At 32.2% G+C, this 13,628-nt stretch overlaps 1 protein-coding gene across 1 annotated transcript; it reads left to right on the top strand.

The window, feature by feature from the left end:
* The first annotated feature begins 8,850 nt into the window (after positions 1-8,850).
* Positions 8,851-13,588, top strand: LOC128548767 (multiple epidermal growth factor-like domains protein 10). The gene is made up of 4 exons (XM_053524209.1): positions 8,851-9,547; positions 11,200-11,400; positions 12,338-12,466; positions 13,446-13,588. The coding sequence occupies exons 1-4, from the start codon at positions 9,487-9,489 to the stop codon at positions 13,586-13,588; spliced, it is 534 nt and encodes a 177-aa protein (XP_053380184.1). The 5' UTR covers positions 8,851-9,486.
* Positions 13,589-13,628: the final 40 nt, after the last annotated feature.

Here is a 13,628-nt window from a genome sequence, read left to right as displayed (position 1 = left end):
TTAAGTTTGGTAGCTAAAAAAGTTAATGGCTTTGAAAAATAAGTGATATTCTATATAGTTTGAATTTAACAGGATTATTAATGGCCCTTAAAATTGATTTAATGCCCATTAAATGTTCAGGTTCTGTACGATTTCATTTAAGAGTAAACTTAATGGCCCTTAACAGCAATGTGATGCCCAATAAATCCTTCATTCTGAAAGTGTGATTCGTATATTTTCTTTTCTTGGTTTTTGGCTTGCACTACCATTGAATGCTTATAATTTCAGTCCCATATTGTTCTAAAATGGGTTTTAATCACAATAAATACATACTATGCACACGTTATCTATAATATATCATGATGTTATATTTAGTTGCATTAAAGTTATTTCCCCTTGATGCAGTTACGCCATTGTTTTTCAAATGATTGCCAAATTGTGTTCCTATAAAAAAGTCGGATTTATTTTAATGGAAGTCGGATGAAAACATATTAATTTATTTGATAACATCAATCTACATTATTTTGGTAAAGGTAAATATGTATTGATGCATGCCACTTTTCTGTTGATTTTTTTTTTCTTGTCCAAATAATTGGCATTTGTATAAGAAAAAGGGTGGGGTAAGGAATTTACATTATAAAATGTGCTCAGACCCGTTTAGGTTTTCATATTAATTTTCCAATCCTTGGGCGGAACTAAGGTTTATAGAGAAGTGAACAGTACACATGATTGAAAAGATTTACAGTCTGACTTAAATTCATTTGGGGCATGGGCAGATCAATCGCTTCTTCGTTCCGATGAATCAAAGAGTGTGGTAAGCTTGATTGGGGAGGGGTGAACTTGTGATGCAATCCCTCAAACATTTGTTCTTAGCTGTTTAAGTGCATGCACCTGAGCACAAAGTACTGAAGTAGAGCTAAGTTGTTATTGCCTATTGTGCGCTGACATTGTCATCAACAGTTGCTTTTTGAATACACCTGTTGCCTAATATCTGTACCAATAAAAACTTGGTCAGAATGTTGGTCAATATCATAATGTTGAATAGTTAAAATTACCCACATGGTCACTTGATCTATTAAACCGGTACCTGTAAACATTTCTCAGTACAAAACAATACAATACAAAATCCATTTATTTTCTCATTTCATATGAACATATGACAGAATAAGGATACAACATGACAATATGTACAAGGCGTTTTAAGGAGCCTGTGAAATTATTTTAATGGTTTATTTTAGGCAGCTTTTCATGGCCATCAAAGTCATTTTAACAAGGTATATTTTACCAGGGTTTTAACATATTTCATGGGTTTTTAATGTATGGCATTAAAACTATGGTCATGAAAATCACATTAAATAGTAAGAACTAATGGGTGAATTTTAATGGTGACCTGTTAAACTCTGTTAAAACGTTTGAAAAAATTAAGGCCAATATCATGACCTTTTTAATGGCATGTGCATGCTGTAGTGTACTGCTGACTATCAACACTGGATAGCCATTTGAAAATAAATCTTTACTTGTAATTAACGTTTAAACATGCAGTTTAGATATAAACGACAATGTTTCATTATCAAACTCACTGAGACTGAAAATGTTTTGTGAATCTGGGTCCTGGACTGCTCATAATAGGAACGGACGACAGTGCCGTTGACGCAACTGCAACGATGACATAAAATTACGGTGTGATCTCCCAGTTGAAAGGAATTCGGTGTCGTGGCAAAAGTAAAAGCACAAACATATATTTTTGCAAACGTAGTATGTTGCCATGGTTACTTTTGGATAAGAATGTATAATTTAAACATATATTGAAGGGACTCTCACTTAAATAACAAAGGGTGCATACATTCATATTATTTCTTTAATGTACACTTTCAGGTTCAGGTATATGCAAGTACTTCTAAATTTCAAACAATTTGAACAGTTTATCTCTAAATGTATAATAAAGTGCGTGACATTCGTAATGGTCCGTGGGCCAAGGTCAAAAAAATAGCTGTAACCCAGAAATTAGGCAAAGGTTGAGCTATACCATGATGTTATACTATCATTCAGGAAACTTTTAAAGGTGGAGGTCGGTCTGACCAAAATGTCAGTCCATCCAGCTGGCTTACGGAAGGTCGGTGGTTCTACCTAGGTGCCCGCTCGTGATGAAATAATGCACGGAGGGGCACCTGGGGTCTTGCTCCACCATCAAAGCTGGAAAGTCGCCATATGACCTATAATTGTGTCGGTGCGACGTTAAACCCAACAAAATAAATAAATAAATAAAATGTCAGTAAAATTCAATGTCAATTTTAAAAACGCTGGTGTCTAATGAATACAATTTAGCATTGCACAGGGATAATGCTGGTTTGGATAATGAAAAAGGAATTTATGTGTCATTTCTTATGATAAATCTTATCTTTTAGTGCCTAAAATAATCAATAACTTACATTGGTTGTCAAATAATACTGCGCTATGTATGGTAGTAGGGGCTGATATATCCCACCCACCATATAGGTACATAAACTTTCGCGGGTAATCTTGAAAAATTCTAATCCTTTATAAAGGAACAGACCTCTCATGTTAACAATAAAGAAAATAAAATGAATGAATAATTACGTAAAAAAATCAGTTACCTTAATGTCAAACCTATGGTTGGTGTTTCATTTCTGGGCAATTTGCATACTGACAGATCTACTCTTTGCCGGTGGAGTATAAATGATGATAGTATTGCAAAAGCTGATACGACCGCAAAAGTTTCAAGGTAGTTACCGATGGAGAATTATATCAAAAGGGAAGCAGAACAGCAATATAAGTCTTTATTCAAGATGACAGCTATTTTAAATTAATCAGAATTTATTATACATATGAGTTAACTCCTACAAAGTTTTAATGGCTTTAATTCTCTTCTATGCTAGCTTAGATCTTTTTAGTAGTCATGGTGTACGTAGCAAATAAATCACCCAAAATTTAAGTTTGTTAAACTACCAACAAAGTGAGTTATTTAGTCACACAGACTAGATTCAGATTAAGATGGTCACCATTTTCCAAATTTCCGAATTACTGCTTAGATTCGATAAAACATGTACATATAATGAAAGAGACATAGCTCGTCAAAAGTCAAAGCTATAACAGATATCGCATTTTAACATTTTACTGAGGATTTTAACGCTCACAAAATGACCACCCGAAATCGGTTACACGTACAAAAATTGATGAGCTACTATTGTTCTTATATTTAGTACAATGTATTATAAAACAAATCATATAAGTTTTCAAGGGATTGAAGTTTAGTTATTCAGCCAAAGTTAATAAAGATACTGTCCTGTTATTTTCAAAGTGATAAGTTTGCAAACATAAATATAGATAAGATCTAAGTAATCATTGCTTTAACAGAAGTCATCTGATTTTGTTAAAATGATTTCAATTGAAAACTACGTTACCAATATGAGCTACTTCCCTTGTTTTAATCACGATGACGCCATTTTCAAAATGCATTCCGTAAAAGACGTTACAATATAATATAATGTTAAATTAAATGCTTTTATTTCGTTTAAAACTAAACATTTTACACTTAATTTTCATTAAAAGAATTTTGAATGTAGCTACAATGTAATATTAATTTGTATCAGATGCCTCTGAAAAAGTGCAAAACCATTATGAATACATCTAAAGTCATGCATTTGCTTGATATTGTGAACAGGTAGAATAGAGCTTCGCAGCTATGAATTGAGCAATTCATGGAAGACGTGCATCATATCTGTTCGTTATTTGGTCGTATGAGTAATGCTATTTGGTATTGTTGTAATTATTATTTAAAGTTACGTATGTTTCAATCAATTTTAGGATGTAGCTTAAAAACTTTACTAAAACGAGCTTTTATAAAAATGTTATAAAGACATCAATGCACCGCTGGCATGTTCTAAACAAATGCCGCGACGTCTCACATAAAATAGTTAGAGTATTTTTTCTGTCATATGGTTTACATTGATGTATAATGTGTCCTCTTGTGTAGTTCAGAAACATACATTACCAAATTAAATAAACTTAAGGTAGTTACTAGACTTAATGTTTTAAACACATTTCCATACCGAGGTAATCTACATGTAACAGTTGAAATACTTTATCTTTTGAATAAAATGCTTTGTTTGTAATTGTTAAAAGTTTTAAAAGTAGAATATTGAATTTTAGTAAGAACTCATAATTGACAACGATGATACCACAACCACAATATGAACAAGGAGTTTCATCTATGGTTTCGTTAAGGAAATATAATATGATTGCGTAGTTCAGTAATTCCGTCCCACAGCATAAGTGATATTTGAAAATCACTATGGTCAAAGAAACAGAACTATTTGAAGAAACATGTATTACCAAAAATGACATTTGTTTTACTACCCATGTTGTAATGTATATGTATGATGTTCTATTAGTTCAAAATATGCAGTGTTTATTTACATCAGGAATTACATCAGCAACTTTGAACATATAATGCATATAAACTGATAATTTCAGAAATGAATACAATCTTACCTTCTGTAAATATCAAAACACAAAGAAAATATAACAATGTCTTGAAACAACCACAGTCCAACGAAACCCAAAACCTTTCCCAGTGTTAACGTATTTGGTGACGTATGTTTTATCTCATCTTTGTAATGCTGTAAAAACTGACTGAGTAGGTGTTTTGCAATGCCAATAAGCATGATTTATGCATTAACATGGAAAAATAATATACGAAATATGAAATTGAATAGGAGACCTTTATAACCTAGGTAACGTATGTGTTTGATTCTTAGATACCCTCATGTTCTGTATTTCTTTTGAATAAAAGTCAAAAATATTCAGACTGTGCACATACTGTAACCACGTCTACTGTTAATTATCAATATGCTATCTATGTTTGAAGCAGAACTATCTTTACAGTGATGCTGAAATAGGCATAATTGTTTTACTGTAGTTTGTCGACATCCTATAATTGAGAAAAGTAAAAGAGTTAAGTGCAACAAAATAATAACGGTCATGTGTGCATATTCAGTAAACATGCTTTATTCAAATTAAAAGCATACAAATTCATTGTTGGAGTGTTTTCAATGTTGCTAATTCCTCAAGGTGGAACATTTGAGTGGCGACTGTTACGTATGTTACATTTTAAAGTATCTTTGTCAACTAAAAGTCAAAATTATGCACGTAAGAGTACTTTGACATCTAAAATAGAAGGAAACGTTTGGTACCCAAAATCTGTCTGAATGAAACACAAATAGGCTCGATTTATTGAGAAACAGCATGTGATTTATATGTATTACATTTGTATGCACATTGTCTATAACCTACACTGACTGCAAAATATTATATTTTCTCATGAAAATACATAAAATTGTGGATTTTAACACAATTATTTGATGATGACTTATTACAAAATACAGTAATTTTGATAGTTTTATGGGCTTTTAAAACTGGCGAAAATGTAGCTCAGGTGGGTGGGGTATTTTAACTCCTAAATTTTGGTAGAAATCGTCAACATTTGGAATAAATTGTTATACTGAGCCTTTAATTGATTTAGAACAGTTACATAGGCAAAACGCTAATATCCGAAAGTCAGTTTTGAAACAATTTGCTACAAATTCGTGTGTAGCCAGTAATACTTTCAAAGAGAGAGAATTCTGCATTTTTCATAAACAATGTTTACTCAAATGAGTTTAATTTTTGTTTGACATATGGTAGAAAGCGAAATCTAGTCTTAAACAATCCCGGAATGAATGTATCAATGGCTGAAGTGGATGAACCTTTGCCTAATTTCTGGGTTACGAAATCGAAAAACTAGACGACATACAGAAACTACCCCACAGACCATAAGTCGACAACAACGGATCACTGTTCGATGAACAGCTAACAATATAAGAACATGCTAGGAATTTGAAAAGTCATTTGTTTTAAATCTTACACAGATTTGATGAATAAGTGCTTATTCTTTTATATAGAATATTAATAACGGCCTCTCCAAAACGAAAGATATCATTTTTCTCTTGCAACTTTTTATATGTAGTCAACTAGGTTTACTTAAAATGGAAAAGAGAAATGATAAATAGTACAATGCCTTGTCTATAAACTTCGCCTCAGTTAAGCCATATTTTGTACTGTTATGCTGTAAATACACTAATGGTTGAGCTCCGGAATCTCGGCAGACGTGAAAATATGACCGTGTTTCCACGTACTTCACTTGTTCATAATTATTATAATAAGCATTTATGGAAGTTCCCTTCCTTGATAATTATTTTTCTAGATTAGGCTGGGACTATTTAAGTTAATAAATTAGTGATGTTATTAGTTCGTGTGACAGTGTATACCTATGGTAAGAAGTAAGAGGCCATGAGCACAAATAGGATTAACTTTTTTTCTGCAATCTATGCACGAGAATCATGATCGGACCCTTCGCCTCGAGCAAACGGTGCCTTCTTCCTGTATCCCTCTCTTCAAGTATTTCCTCGCCCAGAGTAAATTTTAACTTGGTTCAAAGATGTTCATAAGAAAGCGACTTTATGGATTTTAGCATACTTTATGGACGGTCAGTATTCTGTATATATATGAAATTTAAACGTTAATAGTAAATTTATGAAGCAGATAAGATACCTTTTTCCTCATTTTTAATGTTATTCGTTGATCAGATTAAGAAGTTGAAAGCATATCATTGAAGTCATCATCTCCTATATATATTTATCATATTCGGTTATGACCTTGGGTTTCTGGTTATTACCTAAATTGGTAGCGTGAAATGAACCCAACAGTTTTACTTTTTTGTTTTGTTTTGTTATTCTCCTTGAATAAAATGCAAATACACGCGTTTTTTTTTTATTGTAAATTTTTATCCTTTGTTTTTAGCTTAGTTTTTAATCTTTGACGTAATGTTTCCGTTAGAAATATATATTTTGAAAAGTTCACGGGCTAATCTAATGGGTGAGAAAAAAACTGTCACAGTATACATTATAAAAACTGCTTATTAAGGTGTCTTGTTAAAGGGTCACAACATGTACATTTGTAGATATTTCAAAACGTTTTAGATTATGGTGCGGGTAAACATATTTCTAAACCACGATGTACTCTTTCTAGCTGTTCCTTCTGGGCTTATTGATCAGTCCTGTGTACCATGGAAATGAATCATTTCAGTTCCGATTTATTATTAGTTCTGTCCACCAATGAACATTTGAATAGCGCCTGTGTGCCGAAGCCTGGGCATTGTGTAGTATAGACAGTATGTCACTACAAGCGTTCAAAAACTCATTATATTAGAAAACTTGCATTTTACAACCATCTGCTCTATATTAGTGTCGGTTTTTAATCATTGCACAAACTCAGAACCAATGTTATCAATTGATACACAACGAGTAAATGTGAGCAAGTTTGTATATTGGAAATAATTTGTTATTATGTGGTTTTAAAAGTCGTTAAACTTTTATTTGCTTACATTACAAAGTTTATTTTCCCTCATTTATACTCTTATAATCATGATTCTAAATTAACTTTAATGTTTTCGATTCAAAATGCGATAGTTTATCGTAAAAACATAACGTTACGCTACAAACTATAAAACTAAAGTGGAACTTTGTTATTGTGCGTAACGCAAAACATCATGACGTCACTTCTGCTTACGGACGTTAATTTCCCGCGCTTTGTTAGACTGGTGTCCGTGTTTACTCTCTACGTTCCATAAACGACTGCTTGGAGAGAATGATTCTCGATATACAGTCGGGTACCAGGCTAGCGCTTTGTGTTCATTCTCTATTATAAGAAAGAGTGCTAAAAACAATCCATCTCTACCTAACATTGGGGAGGTGAATAAGTACTGGAATTTATTACAACTTTCTAATAGGCAGAGTGTTCAAGTACCTTTCTAAATTCAGGCCTATTGTTGCTTACAAGAGACCTACTAGTTTAAATGATATTCTGCTTCATTCTTCTATTACAAGACCAAGTATGTATTGTCAAATTTCTTAATATAATAGAGCTCGCTGCTTACATTGTTAACTATAAATGAATGTACTATTTTTACATCTTCTGCAACTTTGAAAAACTACAGAATTAGAAAGAGTCTTTCATGTAGTTCCAAAAATGTAATTTATGTTATTACATGTAAAAGGTGTAATTTTCAATATGTTGGACAGACCAACCAGATATGCTCTAAACGCATGAATAGTCATCGTTTTGATATAAACCATTATCCAGAATCTTTAACTAATGTTTCTGAACATTTTAATTCCAACCTTCACACATTTGATGACTTTTCATTCATGCCCATAGAACACATAATTGGTGATTGGTTACGTCTACTGGGGGAGACTTACTGGATGCATGAGTTAGACACAATTTATCCAAATGGAATGAACTCGAAATATTTGTACTAATAATTAATTTAAGATTTTTAATCTTTATGTTTTACATTTTTTACATCTTTCTCTGTATAATCAGTCAATTCTATACTTTTGATATATAAAATACAGTAATAAGCATTATAAATGTTCAAGTTTTTTCCAGACTTTTAATATCCTATTTGCTATCTGCGTTTTCTCTGGAAATAATGTATCTTCATAGATCCTTTACATTGTGCATTTCTGTATGATATGTATAATGTTTTTGAATGTTAAATTACGTCATGCTGTTGCATATGTTTTGACGTCGTTGTTATGACGTCGTGTTCTACATGACGTCATCAACGTTATTCATTGTACACATTATACCCCTGATGAAGGCATTGAAAGCCGAAACTAGTTGGAAATAAATTAAAAACCAGTTTGAAGTTGTTCCTCCATTTTCAATTGTATAATACTTGTTATTTGTAAAATACGGTATGCAAGAAAAATGATTTACCAGAATAAAATTCTAACGTGTATACGATATGCAAGAAAAAATATCAGTCATGTTTTTACGAAGCGAATGGAAATATCCGTCCCGAGGGCACCTGCGCATTGGGCAGTAATGAGGCTTGCAGATTCGTAAACACATGACAGATATTATTAAAAGGATATGATATAGATCTTCGGCAGTCTCCGATTGGTTGTTTGTACGAACTTTATTTATTAGCAGCAGGAGAATGCCGAAGTAACATCGGGAGATTTCGTATTCTCAAGTAAATTTTTGATCATCATTACGGGTAAGTCACATTAACAATTACACAGAAATCCGATTATCTCCCTTTATACCAAACTGAAAATGTAATGCTGCTCATGTAAGCATGGTTGCTTATAAAATACAAAAGAAAAGAAGACAGCAAATATTTTATTTGCGTGACATTTACCTTTACAATTTATGTAGTGCATGTACAATGCAGTTTGGTGAATGGAAATTGTAATAAACACTTGTAATACGAGGACACTGTTGAACAAACAGGAAGAGATAAATAATTATATTTTTTTCGTTTTCATAATAAAGGCTTCTGGGACATGAAACTACTACGTCGAATTACATTGACAATAATTTTCATAACTAAGAGTGTAAAAAAATCACTCGTGGAATATTTTGATTCGAGCATCAAGGATGGAATATTACGTTATCATTTTGATATACACGTATGCTTTTCCAGTGTCGCTTATTTCAGGTACAAACTTTAAATCAAGAAATTAATGCTTATTTTCAGCACAATGTGGTATCTGTAATTATTTAAGAAATAATGTCTAGGAGAAAACCGTGTTTTTTATGTTATTAATACATGGAAAGAGGTTATACGTCCTCGGAATAATTTCACGTGAATTATTCTGGCGACGTATAACCGATCTTGAGTATTTTAATTTAGGTAAAACACGATTTCGCTATACATTATTTCGCTTCTAAATCTGAAACAGTACATAAAATATAGCAGCGCTCTTTCTTGGTCGTAAAAAACATTGACGTCATCGCACGTTAACGTGACGTCATTTTAGTGTAATCATGAAGGACAAGGAATGCCTGACAATGAGTTTATTCCATATGAAAGCCACCCCAAGTCTTTTATAATGCAGAAAGAATTTTTAAAATCGGACCATTATTGAAAGCGATATGGCAGTTTGAAATTCAAGAAAATGGTTGATCACGGGGAGGTAGCAATTTTAGTGTGTTTATGACGTCGTTTTCACAATGCTGAATTATTTATTTAGCAAAAAACCTGTTAAACAGCTTATTTTCATATATTTTCATATGTTTCTTTAGTGTAAGATATAAAATATGGGTTTTTTTTTCATTATAATGCAAAAAGTAGAAAAATTATTTTAAAGAAATAAGTAGATAGGGTTCAAATATGTATCTAGAAATTTTCAAAACTCCGCCATTTTGTTTTTTGTTGTCATCGAAACAAAATGGCCGCCATTTTTATCAAATATTTAAATGGTCATAACGTTCTCATTTTTAAGTCGATTTTGAAAGTCTTTCATTTCTTTAAATGATTTAAGAAATCCTAACAGTTGGATTTAATATAAGAACAACATTGCCTTGCCTTTTACATTAGTTTTGCACGTTACATAAACCGGAAGTGATGGCGTAACGTCCTTTATCCGGAAAACGTAAAATAAGGCCTTGATTCGGTGTACGAAAATGAAAATCACTTTATGAACTAATTGCAACCTGCGAGTAAATCTATTACAATGGCACTGTTTCTATCTTTCTAAAGTTAAAATATGATATTAAAACATCTGACACGTTAAATAATTCAAAATAATGTCAAAAAACTAGCGTGGAATATGCGGTTCACTTTAGTCATTGTCATTTATCTCAAAAATAAGCACATGGACCTATACATTTTATTTCACCACGTTATAGGCCATTTTCTTTTACTTACAATTTACTGTGAGACATTTCATTAAAATATACATTGTGGAAAATCTTCTATTCGCGAAAATGTTAAAAAAAATATGTTTTCCCATAGATTTCCATTTTAAAAAAGTGCGTAAGGTCCATATTTTTCAAATCTGTCAGGCAAAAATTCAAGCACACGACCCTACCAGTTTTATTTCCTGAATTTTCTAAGTATATTCTGGCGTTTTAAAAAATCAGGATTTAATCAAATTCTACATTGTAAAAAAAAAAAAAAACGTGCAGGACTATCTTAACAGGAACAAGCATATAAGAATTATCAATATTTGTTTAAAAAAAAAAAGAACAATAATCATTAAAGTAGTTTTATATTATGTAATATCGCTGCTCGTAGACAATACCATAGAATACTGTCGAAATTTGAAATGTTTGAATAAATATATATTGTCTATATCTTGACTGTAGGTTATTTATATTGTACTTGGGGATCATGTTCGGTGACATGTGGAGCTGGTACACAAAGAGAAAGATGCTATAACGATGGAGGAGGGTATTATTATAGAGGCACTCGTACGTGTAGCAAGGCTTGTTCAAATGGTGCTTCCTACAGTTCAATGACAGGAAAATGTCTGTGTCCTAAATGGAGATCAGGCATCTGTTGCCAAGGTACAGTAACGATTGCAAATGAAATAGAAATACTCACTCTAGAGTTGTAGTAAAACTTCATTGAATTCTGCAATTGTTTTTTACAAGGAAATGGTCATAATATTTTTCTAAAGAGGAATCCTTTAATTATCTTTATCACAATGGTATTTTATCTAAATAGTATTTATAAGCGATAATATAGATGATATTTGAGTAACTGATCCTAAAATGATAAAGTGACTTTAAAAATGTCTATAAGAAAAACACTTGGAAGTATAAATCGTTGCAAAGTAAAATAATAGCAGACTCGGTTTTATAGGGTCAGTTCATGAGTAGTAATGAAATATACGACTCCCGTCAAAGCCCGTATCACAGGCTTTTAAGGCGAACTCAATTATCCCAAAGGATCAGAAAGAATAACAGCTAGGAGTCCATGTACGGGGAGACTTTTTACGCCTTCCACACGGCACGAGTATAGACTGCAGTTGAGATAATTAACACATGATTTCTGATAAAGAAACGACCATCATGTTTCAGCCTATTCATATTTTATTTCTGTTTGTTTTCGCTCATTAATCAAATAATTTAATTATAAGGTTTCCATATGCTTCTTATACAAGTACATGACACTGAAAATGTAATAGTCAATAACTAAGAAATGTATTGTACATGTCCGATATCCAATGATTTTTTCAGTTACTTTTGTTTTATTATGCTTTATACTTCCTATGAATGTTCGAGTGGCCAGCCAGTATTCTGTCTTAACTACGGTTAATAGAACAGTTCTTTCAATTTTTTTACAGGGCTGTTACCTGTCAGTATATCATCAATCTCTGTTCAACATTTTTCAATTCTGAATGCAAATGCAATGCTCAAAATGGCATGACGTGACACGTTTTGACTCGCTATAGTTTGACAAAGTAAAGACGAGTATTGAATTAAACATATTCAATTATAGGTTGTCGGCATATAGATATTGCACATTGTGTGTCCGGACATCAGCAGTGTGGTGGATCACCTGATGGTATAAGATGTACAAAATGCAATGATCCGTATTACTCTGGTGGATACAATAGGGGTTGCAAAGGTATTTAAACTTTAAATTTTTTGATAAAGTTATCCCTAAATATTGACTGTGTACAGTCACGCGTTACTTGTTGACAATGCAAGATAAAGGTTTAAGAGTACACATCATAACACATAAATTTTTCGTACACAAACAAAACAATCTACCAGTTTATTACATGTTCTACTGTTACAGTATTGTCCCGTGTGACTGAATACTTGAAATATTCTCAAAATGTTGCCACTGACATTTAAAAAAGGAATGCCATTTGTAACACTGGGACAATATTGCAAACGCATCAAAACGAAGATATGTAACAGTTACATTGAAAATGGTGTGTTTTTAAAGGTACTAAATTGTCCCCAAAAATGGCCCCTTTATGATGTCCTTTTCCGGAATTCAAAGTATACATAATCAGTTAATTAAAGTAATATACTGTTCAACCCTTTCTTTCTATGATTTATTGTTGTTTGATTTTTTTCCTCAAAATATGGGGCTTACCATTTTGATAGTTTTTTTGAGTATAATGTAAAGAGATTATTTTCTAGAGAATAATAATGCAAGTTTTTCAAGACTTGTGCTTCTTCAACACTCATTTCTTAGCCGTAAAGATAACTGATATCCTAACAAAAAGCCATTTCAGTAAATTAGTTAAAAGTGACATTTTTTATCTTTGTATGTTTGTTGAAATCTTCAGTACTGCATTTTTTATTAACTATCAGATATTGCAGGTCTTGGAAATTTGTACAATTAAAAGGGTGCCGTAGACAAATGCATTGAGTCATTCGGTCAAGGTGGTGTTCTCAATAGGTGAAAAGGGAATTAAGTACAATTAATTACCATCGCATAACATCAATCTTGTTATATTTAATTTATGACCTTGCATTTGACCGGAACCAATTAAAATAGACAAATTAACTTCATACTGGTTATAATATATTATTTCCAAAGTTTCAATACAGTTGTCGGACCACGTATTAAAGATATTTAACTTTTCTAGCCTGTCCTGGTATTTCAAACTGCAATCAAAGATACTGTACATCATCTTCAAACACCAGATGTCGGCTTTGTAACTACGATCATAAACTGTATAAAAGGACACATTCAAGTACAAAGTGTGAACGTGAGTTAACCCGTCTATAACAGTTTTTTTCCGTTACAGCTTTTTATCGTTGTGGGCCTC

Source organism: Mercenaria mercenaria, chromosome 15 (genome assembly GCF_021730395.1).
Source record: "Mercenaria mercenaria strain notata chromosome 15, MADL_Memer_1, whole genome shotgun sequence".
Taxonomy (NCBI): Eukaryota; Metazoa; Mollusca; class Bivalvia; order Venerida; family Veneridae; genus Mercenaria; species Mercenaria mercenaria.
Note: the sequence above shows the minus strand (reverse complement) of the source record. Positions and strands in the feature narration are given on the sequence as shown.

Coding starts and splice junctions, on each gene's coding strand:
- LOC128548767 (XM_053524209.1), top strand. CDS start 9,487: ATGGAATATTACGTTATCATTTTGATATACACGTATGCTTTTCCAGTG. Junction 9,548..11,199: donor TCCAGTGTCGCTTATTTCAG/GTACAAACTTTA, acceptor TCTTGACTGTAG/GTTATTTATATTGTACTTGG. Junction 11,401..12,337: donor ATCAGGCATCTGTTGCCAAG/GTACAGTAACGA, acceptor ATTCAATTATAG/GTTGTCGGCATATAGATATT.